At 39.0% G+C, this 23,040-nt stretch overlaps 2 protein-coding genes across 7 annotated transcripts in view; both read right to left on the bottom strand.

Moving 5' to 3' along the window:
- Positions 1-2,076: 2,076 nt before the first annotated feature.
- Positions 2,077-12,029, bottom strand: bmp5 (bone morphogenetic protein 5). Its single transcript, XM_046836075.1, has 7 exons — positions 11,058-12,029; positions 7,531-7,723; positions 4,908-5,056; positions 3,433-3,630; positions 3,065-3,141; positions 2,838-2,948; positions 2,077-2,736 (listed from the first exon to the last, which is right to left on the bottom strand). Exons 1-7 carry the CDS (start codon positions 11,545-11,547, stop codon positions 2,587-2,589), a joined length of 1,368 nt encoding a protein of 455 aa, XP_046692031.1. The 5' UTR covers positions 11,548-12,029; the 3' UTR covers positions 2,077-2,586.
- Positions 12,030-18,029: 6,000 nt separating this feature from the next.
- Positions 18,030-23,040, bottom strand: part of col21a1 (collagen, type XXI, alpha 1) — a 39,668-nt gene continuing 34,657 nt past the window's right edge. For 4 of the 6 annotated variants that reach the window (XM_046868351.1, XM_046868358.1, XM_046868367.1 and 1 more), the window contains 4 exons: positions 20,800-20,854; positions 20,379-20,579; positions 19,318-19,395; positions 18,030-19,084 (listed from right to left, as the gene is read on the bottom strand). In XM_046868351.1, the coding sequence (XP_046724307.1) occupies positions 18,897-19,084; positions 19,318-19,395; positions 20,379-20,579; positions 20,800-20,854 (522 nt within the window). In that variant the 3' untranslated portion in view covers positions 18,030-18,896. Of the gene's footprint in view, positions 19,085-19,317; positions 19,396-20,378; positions 20,580-20,799; positions 20,855-23,040 lie in introns of those variants that run through there. The other 2 variants (XM_046868383.1, XR_006928039.1) reach the window with 2 other exon arrangements.

Here is a 23,040-nt window from a genome sequence, read left to right as displayed (position 1 = left end):
TAGAGTTTCCCTGCTCGGACGTGTGCACGTGTCATGTAGCGTATCGTGTGGTGCGTTAATTCACGTTTGGGAAGGTAACCTTTCCCGCACTCTCGTTCTTGTGGCCACGTAGCTCCGTGCCCTCTGGCAGAAAACCCCATAAAATAAGAGCCTATTCATCTGAGTAGAAAGGAAGACATTTAGCAGAACTGGAAAGAATCCCACAATATTAAACAGTCGATGGAATTGTGAAGTGGCAGCAGTAATCCTGCAGGGCAGTGGGCCACAGGAATGCACATCATCTGCATTGCCATAAGTTAAGCAAGCAGGTGGCGTCCTTTTTCAACATCCTGTATCAACACTTGTTTTTAGATACAGGCTACGTAACATCTGGTTGGCCACTGGGATGCTTTTAATTAAGTTTAATCCATTCGTTTGTCTTTGACGATGTACAGAGAGACAGAGAGAGAGAGAGAGAGAGAGAGAGAGAGAGAGGAATAACACTCTTTTCTTCTCTATCAGAAAGCGAGGAATATGTGAGCTTGGTTTGTTATAAGCGAAATAAAACATGGCCACTTATGAGCAAACCTGCTATTTGTTGAACAGTCACAGATCACTCCATACTGTAGATTTGAGTCTATGCTGCTTGATATATCGTATAATAACCAGTCATATATTTGAGTAAAATTAGAGAGACTCTGTAAAATATGACTGCAGTAAAAGTAAAAGTATTTACCTTCAAATTTACCTATCCAAAGTACTATGATTTCTTATGGCTATAATTTTCCTGTTATTCTTCTTTATCACAAGACTCTTTAATCAACTAAGTTTATGTGAAAAGACTCGAATGTGACTCTCAGCACACTGATTTATCAATAGAATGATATTAATGACTCTGATTGATTTCAATTACAATTATTATGATCCCAAAACCTTCTTTTTGGTGAGTTCACGTCTGGAGTTTCTTCATCATTTATTCCTCTCTAAATGTTCTGCTTGATGTTGAACTGATGCTGAACTGTATGTTGGTGATCAGTAGATACACCAAGCGCCGATCAGAACACGTGTAAAACAGAGCCTGATTAAAAAAGGAACGAATGATTTCAGAAAACGTAGTTGAGTAAAAGTTGAGTAAGATATTTGACTTTTTGACTATTTGAATGTAGTAAAAGTCGCCCCAAACAGAAATACTTGAGTAAAGTACAGAAATGCGAAAAAGCTACTTAAGTACACAATTAAATTTACTTCGTTACTGTCTGCCACTGATTATACAAGTATTAACTCATTTATAGTTGTAAAATGATTTTCTTTTATGATTGACATCAAGACATCATCATATGGTAAACATGGGGTTGGGGAAACCTTCTTGGAGCAGAAATTCCAGGGGGATTTCCATGAGACTTATTTTCAGAGGTGGCAAAGCTTTAGTTTGGGCCAAAATAAATAAATGGAGTATATAATTAATTTCTTAATGATTGTAAAATTATTTCAGAAACTATACATTTTAGAATAGAATTTGACAAACAAAGCAATGCAACAAACTAGAAATGTTGTAGCAGTTCCAATAAATATATCTGAGCTGTTTTATTCTATTTGCCCAATTATTGGCTCAATATCAAAATCCCTGAACATGGTGCTTTTAATTATAGTTTTTACTTATATAAGTATGACTTATTAGCGATATGTGTGTATAGACATTAGCGATAAGTGTTTCATATGAAATGTCTGGTCGAGTCAGACAGTTAGTCATTCGACAGGAAACTCCCACATAAATGTAACGGATGATGACACCAAAAATGGATAGATGATGAAATGCAGGTGTACAATAATCACACATTACCACAAAGCAGCTTTATAGAAGTCTGAACCCTTGATGAGTGAGATCAAGACTTGAGGGGGGAAAAAAATCCCTCATGGGGGAAAAAGAACCTCAAAGGAACATGAGCAAAGGGTGATGTTGAATATTTGGATTTGGATAATTAGAGATTAACAGTCCTACAGGTATAGACATCTAGTATTGAAGATGAGTTTTGATGTACAAGACACTGCCTTGAAATGAGCGCCAAACGGATGCTACAGAATTAATAAAGAAAACAATTTTGATATCATTTTTTGGAAACATATTTATTAAAATATTATCGTTGTCCTAATACAATAGATGCAATATATTGCAAAATATATATTATTCAAATTACTAATATAAATGCAAAGACTGAAAGGGTATCAAAACAATTACAAATCTGCAGAAAATAATTTTTCATGATCAAGACGCCAAAAATAACTGCTGCTTCCTCGACTGGCCTCCAATAGGTATTGAAAAAAAGAGCTTTTTTTTATCATCTGCAAGTGGTAAATGTCTTCAAAATAAAGCCAAATAAATAAGCGCATTCATCAGCTAATATATACATAACACTGTACATCACTGTAAATCTCAAAACTATCTATCTGGTATGTGTTGTATTCCAGCAATATTATAAAAGTGTCAGGTTATAAAAAAAGAATGCTTTAATCTAGAGTCTTTGTACTTTACGTATAAACCCTAATGATGTAATGCATCAAAAACAAGGGCACAAAACTCCCCCAAAGCACCCCAAAGGTACATGGATTTCAGTGGCACCCACATGACCTGACTACCATATTGCGGTATTTTTTCAGAATTACATTTGAGCTGTCATCAAAGTAGAGCACGGAGATGGCGTTCAGCTTGGTTGGAGCACAGCACGGCTTTGGCACGTTATCAGGAAACATGAGATGGACCTGAATGGAAGACAAACAGCAACAAAAAATATCAGTTTTTGCAGCAACTTCAGTGACGCTGATATCAGGCTGAATTCCCTGAAATTTGACACAATCTTTACCAAAGTTTGCACAATCGCATGATTCGTCGCATTCATATGTGCATTGAGTGGAAACGAGCATTCTCCGTCGCAGTAAAATGCCGCGTATCCCTCGGGTGCGATTATCCAGTCCTTGAGGAGAAACAGAGGATGAAAAGAAAAAAACGGTACGTTAAAGAGGAACGCGTCATTAACGATCTTTGTATCGTCGTGAATTTGCGATCTGATGGATCCTGGATGATGCATACCTGCCATCCCAATTCACGAAAACTGACATAAAGCTCATGCTTCTTGCAGGCTTGCTTCTGTTCGCTGATGTTTTGATCTAGATAGAGGCAAAACCCACCATCAGTGTTCAAACACAAGCATAGTCATTTACGTGTTGTTTAGTCTATTCCTGCATGGGTGGGCCCAGTGGCCAACCCTCATGAGCACTTCTTCTCTATAGTGTGTATAGTGAATATACAGCTGCTCGAAGCTAGTGTCTGAAATAATGACGTTAAGCAAGACTTGTCTCGGTTCCCTGAGGATTTGAAGTGTGTGACGTTTAAATCCATATTTCATGCCTAAGTTTTAGGTTTTATGTAATATAATGTTATGTTGTATTATACTATACCTGTACTCCTGGAAGTCGGTGAGGTTTTTGGTTGACTTCTGCCTTTGTTTCTGCTCGGATTCTTCCTCTTCCCCCCTGTGGCCCTTACAGAGCGCAGCAACACTTCGCTGGCTTTGAAAAATGCCACAAGAAATGGCTGCTTGGATTGCGGCCCACTCCTGCCGATGATCCCGGCTGATTTCATGTTGATGCTTCGACCTATACAGTTAAACGCCGAACACGTATTAAAGTGTCAAAAAGAGGGTGGAGCTATTTTTTTTTTTAATTTAGCAACAATAATCATATCTTTATACTCAAATAGGCCGACATTTGCAACGTGTGTCAGTTTTTATGAACAATGGCTTTGTGCCATGTGCTGTTTATCCAGATGCAATAATAGCCATTTAACACGAAACAGAAACGTTTGGCAACGTAGCAACTTTTTGTAAAAAAAAGCTAAAATGCAGTTCATTCATTAACGACTGAATAATAAAATGATAATAAATATGTTCACAATAAACATCATTACATAACACTTCTGCTTTAACCTAATTTATTATTTAAACCACATAGCAAGTAAATGCTTTAGTGCTGACAAGTTCCCTGGTTTGGTTGCTTTGAAAAACCAACTGTGAGGTTATGAGTGGTAATTAATTTAATACATTGTAATAAACAAGTTAGCTAGTTAAGGCAGGGGTCCCCAGATTACATTTTGGAACGGCCCTCTGAAGAATGGCAGAGAATTTCTAAAACTTCCCTTAGTTATTAAATTTGCCTAATTCTGTGTTAGATTCATTCAATAACCAACAGAATGGTACGTAAATGTAAATGTTTTGATTTCAGAAGCAGTAAATATGAAAAAAACGTCATTATGATAGTATTATCGCTCTTTTGAAAATTGACGCTCATTTGTCTGTACGGTGCAGAACAAAATAATAAACTAATAAAGCATTAGGAGGCGAAATAAATACATTCAAAATCATAATAAAATCTCCAAAATAATACCGATAGTCACTCTGTTACAGACTGATACAACCCCCATTAAAGAAAAGACAAATTATGAAGAATATAAGAATTTTGGGGAACCCTGTAATATTACCATATGAGTATTATCTCTATGTGTGTCTCTTGACATGTTTAACCACAAACTGACTGCAAATAGAAAGTCGGATTACGGCTTTCTTTTTATTAAAATGTGTTCATGACTCGATGTGGTCTTGGTCGATGTGTGTAGTGCAGCAGGTGGTGTGAATGTTACAGTACGGAGAGTCTACACGCTCACATAACATTAAGTTTAAACATGGTTAATAAATATTAGCAATTTTTCTTCTGGTTGTCAAAAGCTACTAATAAATAATAAATAGTCCAGAAATGACATTGTCTGATCCTAAAAGCCCATAATTCGATTTTTTTTAACGATCTAACAATTATTCACAATAAATCCAATTTTTTTTTTTAGATTGTCTACAAATAAGGCAATTGTGTAATTTCCTTACCATCCATGGTCTCCACACATAGCTGAAGGCCCATGTTCTGCTGTGGGTTAAGCACCCAGTGGTTACTGGTGGCTGTGATGTCAAACACCAGCCATCCTCCATCTGAGGCACGGATTTTCTTTGAATCGAGCAAAAACGTCTCTGCGTCCCTGAATAACAAATTTGGAGCACAGCTGTGAGAGCAGGTCCTGTAAACTGTGGTCATAAAAAGGTCCGACTTATTCAATAACCAAATGCAAGCTTCAATATGAATCTGTTCCAGACATTCCTTTGTCATCTTGGCATCAACATCGCGGAACGGCAATTCCAGTTAATCTAATTGTCTGATGTTCCAAAACAGTGTGTGGGCCACACACCGTGAGAAGACACCAAAAACAAAGCTGATCAGAGGCAGTGACGAGCCCAGACATGCCCCCTGAACACCCCCACACACACACACACACACACACACACACACACACACACACACACATACACACACACAGTTTTGTTCAAATTGTACAACACACAGTTCTTCTTATGCTTTGCTCCTTTTGACCCCGTCCTTTAATATGAACATCTTAATCCATGATGTTTAGTCATACTGAAATATTTCCCCATATAATTCCCTCGTGTTAGTCCAGCTTTATTGTCAATCTTTCATTGTTTACACATTTTTAAGAAGCAACCACGAAGCACTCATATTTCTATTTGCATGATTTCAGTTCAGATATTAAAAACTAAATGCTGAATTGTGAAACTTGAAGGCTCATCCATAAAAGCAGTACAACCTGGTGGTAGACCTTCAATGACCACCTTCTCCAGATTCCTGAAGCCACTTATCTCTCTGCTGCATTCACGCCGGATTGGTGTGGTGTAGACCGTGTCTAAGTCGTAGCCATATATGACTTAAGATAAGATTTTTCCCTGAGCATTACTGTAAAAGGAACAGGTGGGTCAGCTGGCACTCTGTATGGATGTGGCTCTTCTCTCTTGGAGGTCTTTATTAGAAGCAGATGGCCCTGTTTGGGGAAACGAGCAGCCTGACAAAGTGCTAGGGATATATCAAAAGCGATAACCGAACGGGCTTCCGAGACTTCGTGAGTAGGGGAAACTTGCAAATGGCCTGTTAATGGAAACCTTTGATCTCTGGCTTTTTATCGGAGAACATGGTGAGAGCAAGACAGCGCAGGGTCTGCACTGAAGGCCAACTAATAACCCAATCTCACAACGTGCTCCGGGCCTTCCCCCCTTTTTTCGCCTAAAACAAAGAAACATAAAAGTACTCGGCCGAGGAGTTTGCCGCAGGCCTCGAGCGACTCTGAGCCCAGAGATTAGATAAAGTACATAAGCGCAGCCGCTCTTGAGTAATGTTTCAGAATGGAATCGTCCTCCACGTGCCCGTTACTTATGACCATGTTTCCTTCAGTCTGCTACCATGCGTCAGCGTTTATAGGAAAATCTACAAATGGAATCATTTCCTGTTAAATACGACACAATGTGAACCTTTTATGTGTAAAAACAGCTCCTATGAAATATGTACAATTGACTCATACTCAAAAATCATAATTTATATTGTGTAGCATTTGTAGGTGTGTATAAGAAGAAAAAAATGAATAAATCTTCTAAAAACAAAGTGGCAAAAAAAAAAACCTCCATGTTAAATAGTACTGTACTTTAAAAAAAAAAAAAACAGTACTGAATAATGAAAATGTGATAAAGGATATAAATATGAACATATTCTATAATAAATATAATTATATAATTAATAAGTAGTAAATAATATGTTGTGAAAATAAGTGGTGTCAGTGAGTCGCCTCTAGAGGCGGATGTATGGATTTTTGCTGTTAGCCATAGATCCAGCAATCAACCATCGGTGCCGATTAATCGATCGACCTCTAGATCTGATTACGACAGCAGTAGTAGAAACATAAAAAACAGAAGGCGATAAATCATCCTAGCTGTAAAAAATCTTTTAAGCAAAATTTTTATACTAAGTAATTTTATTGCATTGGTCCGATTTGAGATTTAACTAAAGAGTATGTGAATCGCTTGCTTTTTCCTCCCACTGTTCTTTTCCAGAAAAAGTGGCGAAACAGTATATTAGCAGACACGTGTGGGCAAAGACAGGTCAGTATTTCAATGGTGACAAATTACGCTCTTAAAACTTCCTGAAACATGCTGTTTAATCACCACTAGAGAAGACTCCAGACAGACTCCAGGCACACACACTAGTGTAAACAGGATGTCCTTTTATTTTCTGCCTGGTTGCCTACCCAAGTGTTTTACAGAGCAGCCACGGTCTTAAAAGTCCCATGGAAAAATGTAACCTCGAATGGTTAGAAAATTAATCCAGGCAGTGTTGTCAGATGACCATGATGACAAGGGCTGGGAATGGAATTGGAAATGGACTTTCTGCATCCTGTTTCTGTTCTCAAGAAAGAAATAAAAATGTTTTATGGCTGAAATCTGATGGCAAGTTACCATAACACGATCATCTGTGCCCCAGAAAGCTTGACCTAGTAAAGCTAAAGACTGTACAATACATTACATTATGTTTGTAATACACGTGTGTGTGTGTGTGTGTGTGTGTGTGTGTGTGTGTGTGTGTGTGTGTGTGTGTGTGTGTGTGAGTTGTACTCACCTGTTTTGATATTCCTTTATCACCTGATATATCGAGACCTTCAGCGTGATGTTTTCATATCTCCCATGACTGTGATCTTTATAGATGCGAAACTCCGCCGCTGTTACGGCCTCCCCATCCGGAATTTGAGTTAGGTCAAACCGGAACTCTTTATAATGTCTCCTTTGGTGGGAAAAATCCCTGTCTCGCTCCACTGTATTAAAAAAAAAGAGAGAGCAACAGAAAAGTGTTGGAAAATCGGTACAGAATTCCAGTCTCTTTAGATCCAGAGGTCTCGTCTAGACGGATACAAGGTTTCTTTTAAATGCATATCGTTTTTTTTCAAATATTCAAATTTTAGATGAAGGAAATGAAAAAAAAACTTTAATCCCATTAAATGAGTTCAGGAGCAGAGGTAAGGTTTTTAATGCTGGGCCTCTGCTGTGAGCGTTCGCTATTCTTTCAGTATGATGAACGATCTGGCAGTTAAGCAAAACAGGCCTTCACTAATGACACTCTGCCCTTCAGCGCAGACAAATCTGGAAGATAAAGTGTTTTGTTCTCGTCGACAGACTGACAATATGAACATATTTCACATATTTTAAGCTCACACATGTTTACTTTTTTACTTTTTACTCATGTTTAAAGTGCGCACACATTCCGACGTTCAGATGCGGAAAAGAGATTTCTGGGGTTTTTTTTAATACTCAGAACACTGAAACAGTATAAAAGTTCAGCCAGTGACACAACAACTTCCTGCTTTTATGATTTATAGACTTTATGAACTTCGAAATATCTTTGAATCTAAACAGCCAGATGTTTACATCTCGGTACACTTTTAGACGTGTTCGCTATCGCATGTAAAAGCAGTGAAATCATCCATTAAGCTTTACACAAGGCCTAAAATAAGAGTGCAAAGTGATAACTAAGGAGACGGCGTTGAAGCTCCGGAGTGTCAGTGATATAACGCAGCGGCGCTTCGCTGATAATTTATCTACAGCGAAAGTCTACGGCTACTTAACAGCAAGAGGTCAGAGGGCAGGTCCGAGTCAGAGCAGCTGCTCAGGCTCAATTTTAAGCCTGGCCTGCTAATTAGGAACAGAGTTCAAGGCTTGTCAAGACACAGACATCACTGATTTAATTCACAGGGATTCGTTTAAAACACTGACCCTGTAACGCAGTTCTTTTTCACATAGTTAAATATCATCATGTGTCCACGCTGCATATGATTCGAAGTTAGGATTCGCTTTCACTGGACTGTTCACTTGGGGGTTAAAGATCTCAAGAGGTTCAAGAGCTTTATTCAAAATCATGAAATATTTTGTGATATCCCGTCACAAAGTTTTCATAGTGTGTTTTAGTAGTGAAGGGTCTCCTGCCAGAACCGCTCCGAAATCTCCTTTTATGATTTAATATTTCTCATAAATCCTTTTACAAGGGTATGTCCAAATATAAATAAGTACTAAATAAACTGTTGGTAATACGTCAGTGAAGTGATGTTTATGGAGACCTGCAGTTTGGAATTGCTGCACGTTGGGTCAGAAATGAGAAGACCTGCTCTTTCGACGTAAACTGTGCGCATGCCTCGTGATTCTAAGTGAAAACACATGTAGTACAGTCATTGTGATGGCTTTCCCTGTGGGCTACCTGAAACGGAAACGTTTGCAAAAGGTCAGCCAGAAATGTAATCTGCTTTTCTTTTCTTCTCCCCCCCCCTGTTCTCATGTCAAAAATCTCGGATATTATTTCTGACGATTTAACAACTTTTAAGAAGGGTAACTAGAAAAAAAAACACAACGCATGCTCCAAAAGCTGAAGTTTAGTAATCCAAGCTCGCGATTAAAAATGAGACGCAACACGCTCGCACGCATTTCACGACCAAATCTCCTGTGTCCCCTCTTCAACAACAGGAAATAATTAAGGGGAATTATCTGCAGGTCAAAAACATTGATTTGAGAAGTTTGCATGGGCTTCTCTGTGAGAGAGGGGGGTCACGGCTACTGAAGCATTATGGCCTTAATCATGCGTGTCGCAGTGACTCAAAACACGCAACATTCCAGGAAGCAGGATTTTAATCAGGAATATTCAACACAACGCTTTTGCGTGTCCTAGGGAATTTATTTAATGCTTCCTGCTCCCCCATACGCCTGCCTCCCACCTCACCGCATTCCATACCATAAGTACGCATCGTACGTCCAACTGAATTTGCACACACACACACACACACACACACACACACTGCAGGAACTTTACAAATGATCTGATATAATAACACTCTTTAGACGCCAGTGTCTTTTCCTTCTCTAACCTGTAATTGTCTCCGAGTTTCCAGAGTCTGTGCCTACGTTCTATTTTATCTGGTTTATGGAGATTTAAATGGCATGCTGCAGAGAGTTGAAGCTACATGTTGCAAATGAAAGGGTGTCAAAAAAAGTAAGAATAGACGCCGCTTTAACTGTCGCGTTTAGAGTCGGATCTATAAATGGACTTCCCATTTCGCACGTGTGATAAAGCAGAGAAAATTCCAACAGGATTATTTATTAAACCTTAATGTGATTTTAGTCGAATTTTAGTAATTGTTCTCCTTTTTTTTTTATTCCTGTTTTTCTTTAATTCAATCGTGTGCATTAAACATCTGGACTTTGTGTATTCTTATTGTGTAACTTCTTCTTCTTTAAAGAGCGGAACAAAATTGTTTATCTACAGGAAATTTTGTTAATTATAGGCGACGTAGAGAATATAAATATTAATATATTGTTGGTTACATGTCAAATTATACGTGAGGTCTGAGAATTATAGGCAGCAGATATGTGGTTTATTTTTATTTTATTAAAATGTATGGAAATTACAACCCACCATTATTATTTATTATTGAGTATGTACAGTAATTTCCTTATTCAGTGTGTGACTACAAATAATGTCGTGCTCTGTTGAGGGAAAGTTCTAGGGAGGAGAAAAAACACTTAATGGTGGTAATAAATGAGCAAAATATTATTGGACAGTATTTTTTGAAATGTCGGGTTATATTTTTTAAAAATAAATTCAGGCTCAGTGGAATTTATTACGGTTAAAATGGGTTTCTAGAAGCAAACTCTGGAGAACTGGAAAGTTCTGAGGGGTTTAAAAAGTTCTCCACCACACTGAGTAAATACAAAAAAAATAAACCATGTGTTAAAATAGTACTAGTAATAGTGAAGTATTGTGTGGTTTGCCTCACCCCCCCGCCCCAAACCCCTTTTCTTTATTTTCTTTCTTTTTACCCCCAAGGAAAATGTTAGTAAAACAGGCTGTGAACAAAGTTCTGTTTGTGAAGATGGAACATTTTTCATGTTGATGTGTATTGTGTTGTCACGCGTAATATTAATGGCACTCTGTATGTTTTTAAATGGGAACCACTGGATGAACAAGTCATGTTATAACTCGTTATTATGCACTATAATAGACTGGGATTATTGAAGTTTGCCCCCCTGTGCATCTCCCCCCAAAAACACATCCACAAATAGTAACGGTTTAAAAGCATGAACTTCCTTTGGGAAACGGATACCTACCGAGGTTCACAAAGCTCATGACCATGTCGGCATCGTTCAGAAAGTTTGCGTCGTGTGAAGTGGCCAGAGGTGGACTCTGGCTTGTCCAGGTCACAGGCGCGCGTGAGTATCCGTACGGAGCGGTGTGCTGCGGGCTTTTGCGCGAGTTCCGCAGCGAGTTTGCGCTCATCGCCTTGGCTGCGTACTCGAGCAGCGCGTCCTCCTCCTCCTCCGCTTCCTCGGTCGTCATGGCGTTGTACAGATCGAGCATGAACATGGGTGCTGAGGATGCCTGCTTCGCCGGAGAGAAGGGTTTTGGCCGATGGGGCAAACCCAGGATGGAGAGGATCTCCCTTTGGATTTCTCTGCGCTCGTGGTTCCTCAAGCGTCTGTAAACGAAGCTCGAGTGAACATGGTTGTCCCCTAAAGCGCACCAGACGCTCTGAAACAAACCCACGACGCTCCAGACGAGCGCGAGGGCCGCCCCGTCGCAAAGCCTTAAGACCTTCATCGCTGCGATCTCACGACCCTGTTTCTTCACCACGCGCGTCTCGGGCTCTCGAGCTCCATGACAGTGCGTGTACCGTTCATAATACTAACACATGAAGCAACAGGCCTGATAAGGGCTCAGGATTGTGGAAGAAAATTTGCACCTCTGATTGTCGGCTCGTCCCAAAAAACCAGGTCCTTTTGTCGTGTGAAGGTTCACATGACGCGTGAACTTCTGAGCCTTGTCTTCAACTCCTTTGATGTTCCTGGTACACACACACACCGAAGAATCAAAAATAACTCGGGGAAAAAAAGAACTTACATATTTCACCTTCAGGTTTGTGGACGTAGGGGGTCTGGGGACGATGCGCAAAAAGCGCAAGACGGCTGCGACGGAGAAGACAGAGTCGCAGGACTGAGAAGTAGTCAGTGCTCGCTGCTGGAGCTCCGGCTAGAGAAGAGAAGCCTAGACGTGTGTGTGTGTGTGTGTGTGAGAGAGAGAGAGAGAGAGAGAGAGAGAGAGAGAGAGAGAGAGAAGTTTAGACCGGGTAGTCCGTCCCACACACAGGATCTGGGTTCTCCTCTAGCGGTCGCATGAAGTCTCGTTGAACACGCTTCAGCGTGAAATTAGAGCCACTTGATATCTGACACCCGCAGTGATCATGCACAGGAGAACAACGTCGTCCTCAGGTTGAGGTTTAGTTCATGCACGTACGTTCCATTCTGTGTGATTAGAATCATGCTTGATTTTTATCCCAAAAAATGCAGACTATGAACATGAAGACACCACCCAAAGATTATGGAGGTCCTTTTCTGATCTTGCTGAGGTGGCACCTTCCATTATAAACCTTGTGTATGGATTAAACTAGGTTATATGACCAATGGTTTGTGGCTTGACTTGCCCAAACCGGTGCCACATTGCTACAGTGGTCTATAGAATGTCTTTGTTTGCTGTACAATTGTTCTTCAGTGAGACTAAAGGGCTGAGCCCAAACATGTTCCAGCATGATCAGGATGGTGTTGGAGAACTCAAGTGGTCCTCGCAGAGCCCTGACCTTATCTGGAACGCCTGGCCTCACTAACGCTCTTGTGGTTGAACGGGCAAATCCCCATAACAATGCTCTGAAATCTAGCGGAACGCCTTCCCTGAAGAGTGGATTTTACTATAACAGGAAATGGGGAGAGTGAATCTGGAATGGGAAGTTTAGCAAACACAAAGATGAGATGGTCAGGTGTTCACAAACATTTGGCGATATGGTGTATATTAGGACATCAGGTAAACTGGGGCTGTTGAACTTGGGGGTATTGATTTCTGCCAAGAGTTTATTATTCTAAATTTATGTTATTCTAAAATTAATTTATAAACACTTTATGAATTAAATATAAAATGGAATCTTTCAGTGGTGGGTTTTACTGTATATTATTCCTTATTCCGTGAGAATTGAATAATTTTGGTGGAAACTATTGAACATTTTAAACCCTGATTAGTGATTAGTGGTAGTGCTGTAAACACTGATCATTCAATATAATAATAATAGAAAATAATGATACTATAATATGGTGATGATAAAGTTGGAGGTTCTGTAATAGAAATCTGATTTTTTACAATGTATTAAAAGATTTATGTCCATGTATAAGTAATAAGTGTAATGCTTTTTCAGAAAATTACAAAAAAAAAAAAAAAAAATTCATGGTAAATATCCAACAGCTTGACGATTTCAGAACTGAGTCATATTTTGGAGCATGTGTTTTATTTTAAGGTTTTAATGTTTAGAAAGCCTAAATGTGTGTTAGCTTTAAATGTGCTCGGATCTCAATAACAACCCCCCTAAACCCCTGGAGGCATCGCTTCTTTGACAAGTCTTATTAAACATTTTCTATATGTTATTGTTCTGAATGTTGCGCTCAGCCAATTCTCAGACAATACAAACCCCTATGAGCATAACACCTGTTCTTCTGCTGGAGATTCTTATGTTTTTCTTTTCCACCATATTACAACCAGAAATTTTATTAAACCAGGATTGTGGCCGAAAGCTGCACAAATATCAGATTCATTTTACAAATTTTCATTACTGCATGAAGAGAAAGCAGTAGATGTTTTTATCTTTCGTTTGGTTCGCAAGGTTTGTTTTTGTATTTGTTTGTTTAACAGTCAATGTCAGACTTAATATACAATGAAACAATACAATGGTAGAAAATGGTACATGGAACACGGTAGTGTTCAGTTTAAAATGATGGAAAATTCAATCTATTGTCTGAAACTTCAGGAAGCAGGTTAGCTGGTTGGTGTCCAGTTGCAATGAACAACATCTGAAATCTGTGGTACTTATCAGTAGCTGTAATTGCAATCACATTGAAGTGAAGTACAGCTGTGGAGACTGGCAGAGCGCCGAGCCATGACTCTCCCAGTACACACCACACCACACCAGGGATATGCCAGATAACTGTGAAGGTTCCTTCCGAGTTCCTTGCCAGCTTGGATGAGCAAACTTGTCCAGAGTCTTCTCCCCTTCAACTCACATTATTTGTATCATTTGATCATTTTCTGCATCTTAACCCTCCCCCTATAAAAGTCTTCTCTGGCCAACTGGAGTCTTCGTGATGGTTGATTTAATCTGAACACTGTGTTTGCTAGTAAGTACTAAGTGGTGTGGTATTCTTAGATTGTGTCACATAAGAGCATGGGGGTGCAGGATGTGGACAATTGCACTGCAGTATGGTTGGCCAACAGAAGGATCTTGGAGATCTGGTCTAGTTTTTGGATGCACAACAGGCTAAAACTTGCAATGATGGATTGTATTCTGGACAAGTTCCATTTTTTTTGTTCAAATGTGGTCAGATCTTCTGGATATTCCAAGGATAAGATTCTAGAGGACCATCATCACCAACTTGCTGGAAATGATACTCGAATAATCTTAGCAAATATTGTTCTTCTGGAGATACCACATGAGTGTGCTCATTATCTCTGTCAGACTTTTTCCTTTTGCCTCTTCCAGGTGAAATTCCAGATTGCGGATTGTGGTGTTCATTGCTAAAGGAATCATCAGCTTTGAACTTACCAAGCCATCCAGTATGTACATCAGTTGTTATGTGGACTGGTATCCAAAAATTTGGTGCTCTGCAATTCAATATGGTGCTGATAATTCAGGCAGCAAACCATCAATTTACTGAAGTGCCTTCATGGCCCTTTCACACACACGCCTGCAGTAAAAAAGAAAGAAAAATTATTCAATACAACAAAACGTTTTTTTTCCTGTTCTGTCTCCAGGAAGTTGCAGCTCTACCTCTGCCATGTTAATCTACAGTATATGTTATGTGACTTTAAAGACGTGCTTGAGAAACAGTTTAGTGATTGTTATCAATCTACATTTAAAATATTGGTCACAAATTATTGGTCATTCTAAATAATAAAAGTTCAGCGCATCCACTAATCATTTTATATAAATAAATAGTTTTGTGCAGATATGTTACAAACGATGCATCGTGATCCAAATGCCAACTTGTTTCCGATGCACAATTTTTTACATCGATGCATCACATCGTTGACTTTTAATGCCGATGCGCCGATGCTTGTGACTAACTGCGATCTAATTGTCTTCAGAAGTTAAATACTAAGTCATATGGAGTTTCAATAAAAACATTCTTTACAGTTCCCAGAGTGTGGAAAATGTATACTTAAGCAAACTTTAAACGAATATGAATACTAAGCACCAATCAAAGCAGGTCCAGGACAAAGTATCAAGTTGGTTATTAGAAGTGTCTTAAACTTTGAACATCATATCTGAATTGTTAATATGGTGCTACAATCTCGGTGCTTTACTGAGTGGATGGTGTTCTCATAGTGATGAAGGGTTGGTTGAGTGTAGCAGATCTTCTTAGATGTGCTTTTCCAAACTCCAGCGGGATTTTCGTTGGTTCTCTATTCATAAATAAAGCCCAGTTTTTTTTATTTTTATTTGAATGTTGTACAAAGGAAATGTGTAGGTCAGTATTATGGAAAATCATGTCTGTATAACATTATGGTATTAGATTCAGTATAAACGTCCAGGTAAAAACATTTTGAAATGTGGAACAGTGTCAGATAATGAAAGCGAGAAGCAGAAGCACGGGCAGGTTCATTTATTAAAGTTCAAACATACAAAAAAAAAAAAACTAATATGACAAGAAAGCAACAAGCAAAATAAGCAAGGAAACAACTAATTATTGGAGAAACCTAAGGGGGGAGATTTAAATATATTTGCTAATCAGGGACGACCAGTGGCAACAGCTGTGAGCAACCAGTCACATGTGACATGCAGGTGTTAATGGGTGACATATTTCTGTAGCTCCATCAGACTCCTACTTGGAAGCAGACCAAAGATGTCTGACTGTTGAAGAAACTCTTTAAACCTCCTCTCTTATTTTAGGAAAGCTGTAAATGTCCTCATAGGAAGCAGGTAATTACCAATACTGCCCCATGACGTGGATCACCATCTTCCTCAGGCTATATCTGATGACCACAAGGTCCTAGTGTTCACTCCAGACAGTGATTAACATGGTTCTATTGTTCCAATGCTTACTGGTGCTCAGAAATGAGACATGACATCAACACATAATCTTGGTCCCTGCAAATCCTCTCAGCCAGCCATCGAATGGTCTTTATGATAATAAGATCCTGCACCTGCTCCACTGTGAGAACAGAGCTCAGGGCTCCAAACGTCTTACTAACTAATTGTTGTCTTATTAGCTGTCACCTTCTGTAATGTAAGCTGCATTAGACTTAGTGAAACAAATCTTCCAGGACAAAAACAGACACATATAAAGAGGAAACATTCCAGGTAGTTAAAGAGCAGTGCTTAAACCAAAACACAAAATATTAAGGCTCAGGCTTACAGGGTAAATTACAAGCCTGTGCAAAGAGTATTAGAGACAGGTGTTTAAAGAGGCAAAGAGGAAATGAGCAACAGGTGTTTGTGATAAGTAACAAGAATAACTCAAGTTTGGGATACTGAGCCCTCTAGTGGACAGGGGGGTACTGCAGTGTGCTGCTTCGATCAGCTCTGTTTGGTTTAAAAACCTATTTTTGACTACTTTAGGAGGGTTTATTAATGTGCATTAAGTATTTCCATAACTGAGGATAATGCGATTCTCGATGCACAGCCAACAATACGATACATTAAAGATACATATAAAGATTCACTCCTATTACAATGCCATACGTTGCAGCGGAAAGAAAAGGATTCATGATGGTACAGATAGTTTGCTTTCAATTTTTTGGATTCAGACAGACAGCAAATCAATCACATCATCACTTACGCTTCTTCTGACTTCTAACGTATGGCTCTTTCAGAAATCTGCATCTTCCCGTCTCCAAGCTTCATCATCAGGGATAAATACACATCATTCACTTTAATTCTTAAGTTCTGTAAAGCTGCTTTGAGACATTGTCGATTGTAAACAAAACTATAGAAATATTGGAACCATGCATGAGTGCAATTCAAGTTTATGCTTAAGTGTTTCCTTTGACCTTGAATTAACCCCACTGCAGAAACCATGACCTAAACAGATCTATATTATACAGTGTTTTTAACTTGGACGTGCCAAACTGACTCATGTCATGACTCAGGACAGAGCAATGTCATATGTTCTGGATTGGATTTGAACCCATGAAGATAAAGGTGAACGACTATTTCTTTATATGATGATTACATTTTCCTTTGCTTGTGCACAGTGTGAAACCAAAACCAATAGATGTTTCAGACTCTGAAAGTCTGCAAGATCCAGGAACAGTAACAAAACCACAGCTTGAATGATGCAGACTTTATTCTGTAGCGCTCACATACATATTTCTCATTATTCTCTCTTTTTGCAACTAAATTCAGAGCGATACCAGATCATAATGCTCCCTGTGAGGATGCTTTCTACATGGGGTTCTCTAGACTCGATTGTGGAAGTTCACTGGGTCTCCTTTGAAAGTCTCGAAGCCTTCTTCCAGTACATTATTAATTGATATGAATGTTTTCCCCACTGATCAGTTCTGGAAGTAAAGCGTTCATGTGATTCAGCTGAAGACCTCCAATATCTCATGTCCAAATTCCTCCAAATGCCCAAAAGCTTATAAAAAAGCTTACGAAAATCCTTAAAGCTTATAACCTTCTCAACCACCTTTTGTTTGTTTTATGAAGGTTCAGCGACAGAATTATTTTCTATACACCAGGCGACGAGAAGGTTGTTTTTTCAGGCTCATTTAGGAGATGACCTTTTGCTGTGTCTTATACTGTGAAGTGTATTATCCAATTACGGTGTTTAATTCAATAAGCAACAGTTCAGTGTTAAATGCAGTGTTTTGTAGGTGAATATTTGAAGTGAAAAACTTTATTCCAACATGAGAATGAGAATTTCTGATAGTGATAATGGATTCATCATTAATATACAGACTTCAACTTCAACATGGTCTGTTATAAGAGCATTGTATAGCAGTTATAGGATTATTGTCAAAGAAATGACTGCGAATGTAATAAAAAAAGGGAGTTTTTATTCTTATTATCAACAAGAAATTGAGAATCACTAAAACACACAACAAAGCAAGAACATTTGACAATGAAGTTATCCTTCTTTTTTCTTTTTTCCTTTTTAAGACATTGAAAACAGTCACTTGAAGTGTTTTAGATGTTAAAAAGAGAAAGAAAATCAGAAACGGTGCCTAAGAACATCACAACTGCTTTATACAGGGCTCACATTTGTAATCAATAATAATAATAATAATAATAATAATAATAATAATATGCTCTTGGGCTATAATTGATCTCCGATGATCGAGGCAAGCAATGAAGGATCATTCAACATATTAGCAGTTAGCAGAAAGTAAATTTTCAGCATGCAGGCTTATGGTTCATATTTAAACTATAGAATAAAAAAAAAAATGACCTCAGAAGTCTGATAATGTACAGAATGTAGGTTAACTACTCAAATATCAAGAACATTAAATAAAGAAAAAACAAAACAAACTAAAAAAAATCCTATGGGATGGATGAAAAGCTAGAGACATCCTCTGGAGGGTGCTAGAGAGTCAGGAAATGAGTAGCGCTATGTGTTCACTTGATGCTACCGTTTGTCTGATGTATATTAAAGAAACTTCTGGTTCTGCATCCGTTAAGGTTTATGAGAGAAAGGGAATGAGGACAGTTGGTGATGTTGTGAAATCGTGCCTTGATCCATACACACAGAGATGCATTTCACTATTTACACTATTAGAGGTACTTCCTGTCTCCATGCCTTAGAGACACCCTTCAAAATATGATTGTCCTGAGATCGTAAAAAGGTTGTCTGTTAACTTTTTCTCTCATTCTCTGAGCACCAAATCCAGACTGGCCCGGTTCCTCCGGTTCTGTTTCAATAATTTGGCCCCTTAAAAAAAGGGTCCCTTCTTAAAACTGCACCGTAACACATAGACGGATGACACACACCTGGCGGCCCAGGTTGTCCCGGATATCCCTTCTTCCCCTCTTCCCCGTCCCGTCCAGGCATCCCGGGGGCACCTGGGTGACCAGGATTGCTGACACCTGGGGGACCCATCGGACCTAAAAGAGAAAAAATACAACCATTTAAAAATATACATCTTAAATGGATTAAATGGAATAAAAACTGTCCTTGTCTATTGAAACACTGCTCCCTGTACTGTTTCCACATTATTTAATATCATAAACACATTATTTCAATTCCTTAAAAATATTTTACACAATAGTCACTCCACAAATACAATTCAATACTCATCATTTTATTTCTTGTACAGTGTGTATATTAATGTCCTTGCCTTGAAGTCCCGGTTGACCTGGATCTCCAATTCCGGATCGTCCTTGATTTCCTTTTTCGCCCTTTTCTCCCGGATCACCTGGAAAATACCCCCCGAAAAGCCTGCGCTGAAATCTCTTCTCTGACATTTTAATACAGCATTTGGCAGAAGCCCCGATCCAGAGTAACTTACAGATATATCGCATTTATACAGCCGAATAGGTGAGGGTTAAGGGCCTTGCTCAAGGGCCCATTAGTGGCAGCTTAATGGTACTGGGATTTGAACTTATGACCTTCCGATCAGAAATGCGACACTTTATCCTACCGAGCTACTGTACTAATACGCTGCTTCGAATCGAGTCTTTTACAGAGGTGGAAAGTAGATTATAACATTTTCTCTATATAAAAAGATTACGTAAATTTACAATTACAAAATTGTTGTACTGTTGCGTTGCGTCACTGCGTGACGTTGCTATTGTTGGTTAGCACCAGGAATGGAATTTAACAGGGGGCGAACCTCTGAATGCACAATGCTGATGCTGCATGACATTTAAGCATTACTGTATTACTGTATTTCATTACTCTTTCCACCTCTGGTCATTTATTATTAGCGAAAGGGGCGTGGCCTGCTAATGCATCTATTTAAGCTATACTCAAGCTTATGCACTAGGGGCTGAAAGTTCTACGTTTTCCCAGGACCACCAGAAAGTTACTGTTGGGCCTTTGACCAAGATTGTTAACCCTCGACTGTTCCAAGGTCATTGTAAAATGTCTCAACTTGCTTAATGAGCACAAACTTCCTTTTTAGCAGTAATGAGTGCAGGCCTGGGAAAACCCTTCACAAGGTCAAATTTTGACATTTTCAACTATACATAGATTTAAAAACGTTCCGACTGAGACCTGTGTCTTATATGCACATTATTCAACTCTACGGAAAGCCACTGAGCCTAGACGTCCGTTAGAACCTAGCGTCTAGATTAGCGTCTATTGCATCAGACTTTTCCACTGTTCTGTTGACTACATTAACTGTAAGTGTGCGTGCTGTTATGTGATCTTTAAGCTTAACAATTACACTCCTGTTACCTTTCATGCCTGGAATTCCAGGCCGTCCAGGTAAACCTCTGTGTCCCTGCATTCCATTTGATCCTGGTGCTCCTGGAAAACCTCTGGAACCCTGTGGACCTCTTGGTCCTGCTGGTCCAGGATGTCCTGGCCTTGAGTGGCAGTGTTCGCAACTTCTCTGCTGACTGTGTTGGGTACTAAGAAGAAGTGAGGGAATCTCTGCTGCAAATCAAAGAATTACGTCTGCCATGAGGGAAAGACAAATGAAACCAGAACTGCCATTCCTAATAGCAGGTAACAGCTAGCTCATGACACATGTAGTTAGTCTGCTGTAGGTGAGATGCCACCACATGATGTGACATACTTTTATACAATTTTCCATTCGTAAATGTACTTCGGTGTGCTTTTTTTTCTTTTCTTGGGTTTGATCACAAATACTCACATCGAAGGACTTCTCTGCAGATCTGCTGAATGCGTTGCTCAGACAACTCTCTTCCCTGCAGGATTGTAGTTCAAGACAAAACTTAGCAATGACAAATGTTTTGACAATCATTTTTATCATTTTAATAGTCTTGTTGCACATTTGTTATGAAACCTGGGAGCTTGCTTCTGATTGGCTAACGGTGTGAATAATATTTCCTTTACATGATCCCTTTCCCAGAGCAGTACTGCACCCATTCAAACATCCAGATCCAAATGAAAGGTGTGAGCAAACATCTTGAGCACCAGGTGAACTCGTGTGACGGGAAATTTTTACATGAAACACAGTCTGTTTACATCCTGGCCTCTTTGTGTGGCTTGCACAAGGGTGGAGTTTTTATCTTTGGACCCAGATGTAGCAAATGCTAGAGGCTGTCGATGCACTTTGTAGGATTGTGTTTACATATTTTTGCTGACTGGATCCTTTGTTCATTAAAACGAGTGTAAATCGCTGTAAGAAGACTATTTCCTCCAGCAGCAGATGTTCTGGCACTGGTAGAGGGTGGCAGACAGACATGTCAGAAGATTTCAATGCCTTTCTGAGCTTTGACTTGATAGAAATCAAGTGTTTGGTTCATTTCCCTACCAAGCATTTTCCAGTTTGCTGTAAAACCCATGCAGGGGTTTGGTGAATTTCTGTATGTTGGGTGCAAAGAGTTGCAGGTTTTCTGTTAGTTATCTGGACGTGACAGTCAAGTGTATTAATCCTGCATTTATTTTTAATGCAATATGGATCTTGTTCTTCAGTGGCATTAACATATTTACTGCTCTGGAGCTGAGATTGCACAGCACTGGATTGAGTGCCAGGAATAAATATTCTATTGGTGGAACAGGGTTGTTATTAGGTGGGTTTTTAATATCTACAGGTTCTTTAAGGTTCCAAGGGTTGAAGGTATCTTTTTGGGTCCATCTCAATAGAACTCATTCATATTTCCTTTGGAGCTAATGTACTGTATTTGCAAATGTCAAAGAAAGTCAATGCGAAGTTACAAAATCTATAAGGATTGAAAATCATGAACACCTTTTGGACAAATTCATTAAATTTCGATGACATCTACATTTGCAGCATTAAGCAGACGCCCGTGTCCAGAGCAACGTACAAAAGTGCTTTGAATAAATCTACACTGATACGCTAAATTACAAACTTCATATAAATCAGACTATAACTCTTGATTTTTACGAAGCAAACTTGGAAAGTGCTTATTTAAGTGTTTCAGAAAGATGAAGGTCTTCAACCATCGCTGTTCGGACACCTAGGGGAAGTTCATTCCACCACCTCGGTGCCAGAACAGAGAAGAGACTTGAAGTATACTGTGTATACTGTATAGTGACATCAACTGTGATCAACATTATCATACATTTTGATGATCCTACTGAACAGTCAAGATCTTGAAAATTGTATTTCTTTGATTTAAAATGTAAAAAAAATGTTTAAAAAAAAAGTGTATTTTGATTTTTTTTTTAATTCTTCAATTATTTGGTCTAAAACTTTTTGACTACATTTTATATGCAATAGGGAATATAGCTGAATCAGCTGTTGCTGATGGCCAAAAATAAATCTTGAATAATTCAGCAGAAAAAGTGGGATCTATTAAAGTCTATCCACTTCAGTCATAATGATGATGGAAGGTCTTTATGCACTTGGTGTCTATGGTCAGAAGTCACTTCATTAGCATGCTTAAAGTTATTGAATATTTCTTGGTGTTTCTTCTCATTCTGTGGGCAGATGTGTGCCAAAAGGAAATGAACAAACAAACAGCTGCTTTTGTTTCTATTTCAACAAGGACCATCAAAGAAGTTTGTCTCAGAGGCAATATACTGGTTCTGAAGCCTTAGTTAGGATTTGTCTTCTGTCAACTGATCTTTTATTTAGAAATGTTTTCATTGTGACCAGACCTTCTGCAAACTAAGCTGAGAATTCCTTCCTATGGTGTAAAGCAGTATTTGAATCATCAGGCCATACCTCTATAAAACCTGCCCTGAAAAGGTGTGATAACCCTTTCTGGAATGCTTTGGGTATCCACCCTATAATCACTAGTTAAAAGCTGCCTCTGGCTCGTTTTTTCAAAGGGAACAATGGAGTCAGCTGAGCCATCCTTCTCCTCAAAGATGGCAAAAAACCTTGGCTTCTGCAGCATGTGATAATGTGAAAGAGACCTTTGAAATTCAGTAGAGCAGTGCTCTTCGTGTAGGAGGCTGCCGT

The sequence above is a fragment of the Silurus meridionalis genome, chromosome 2 (genome assembly GCF_014805685.1).
Source record: "Silurus meridionalis isolate SWU-2019-XX chromosome 2, ASM1480568v1, whole genome shotgun sequence".
Classification (NCBI taxonomy): domain Eukaryota; kingdom Metazoa; phylum Chordata; class Actinopteri; order Siluriformes; family Siluridae; genus Silurus; species Silurus meridionalis.
The sequence above is the reverse complement of the archived record's forward strand: the minus strand, read 5'-3'. Positions and strand labels throughout refer to the sequence as shown.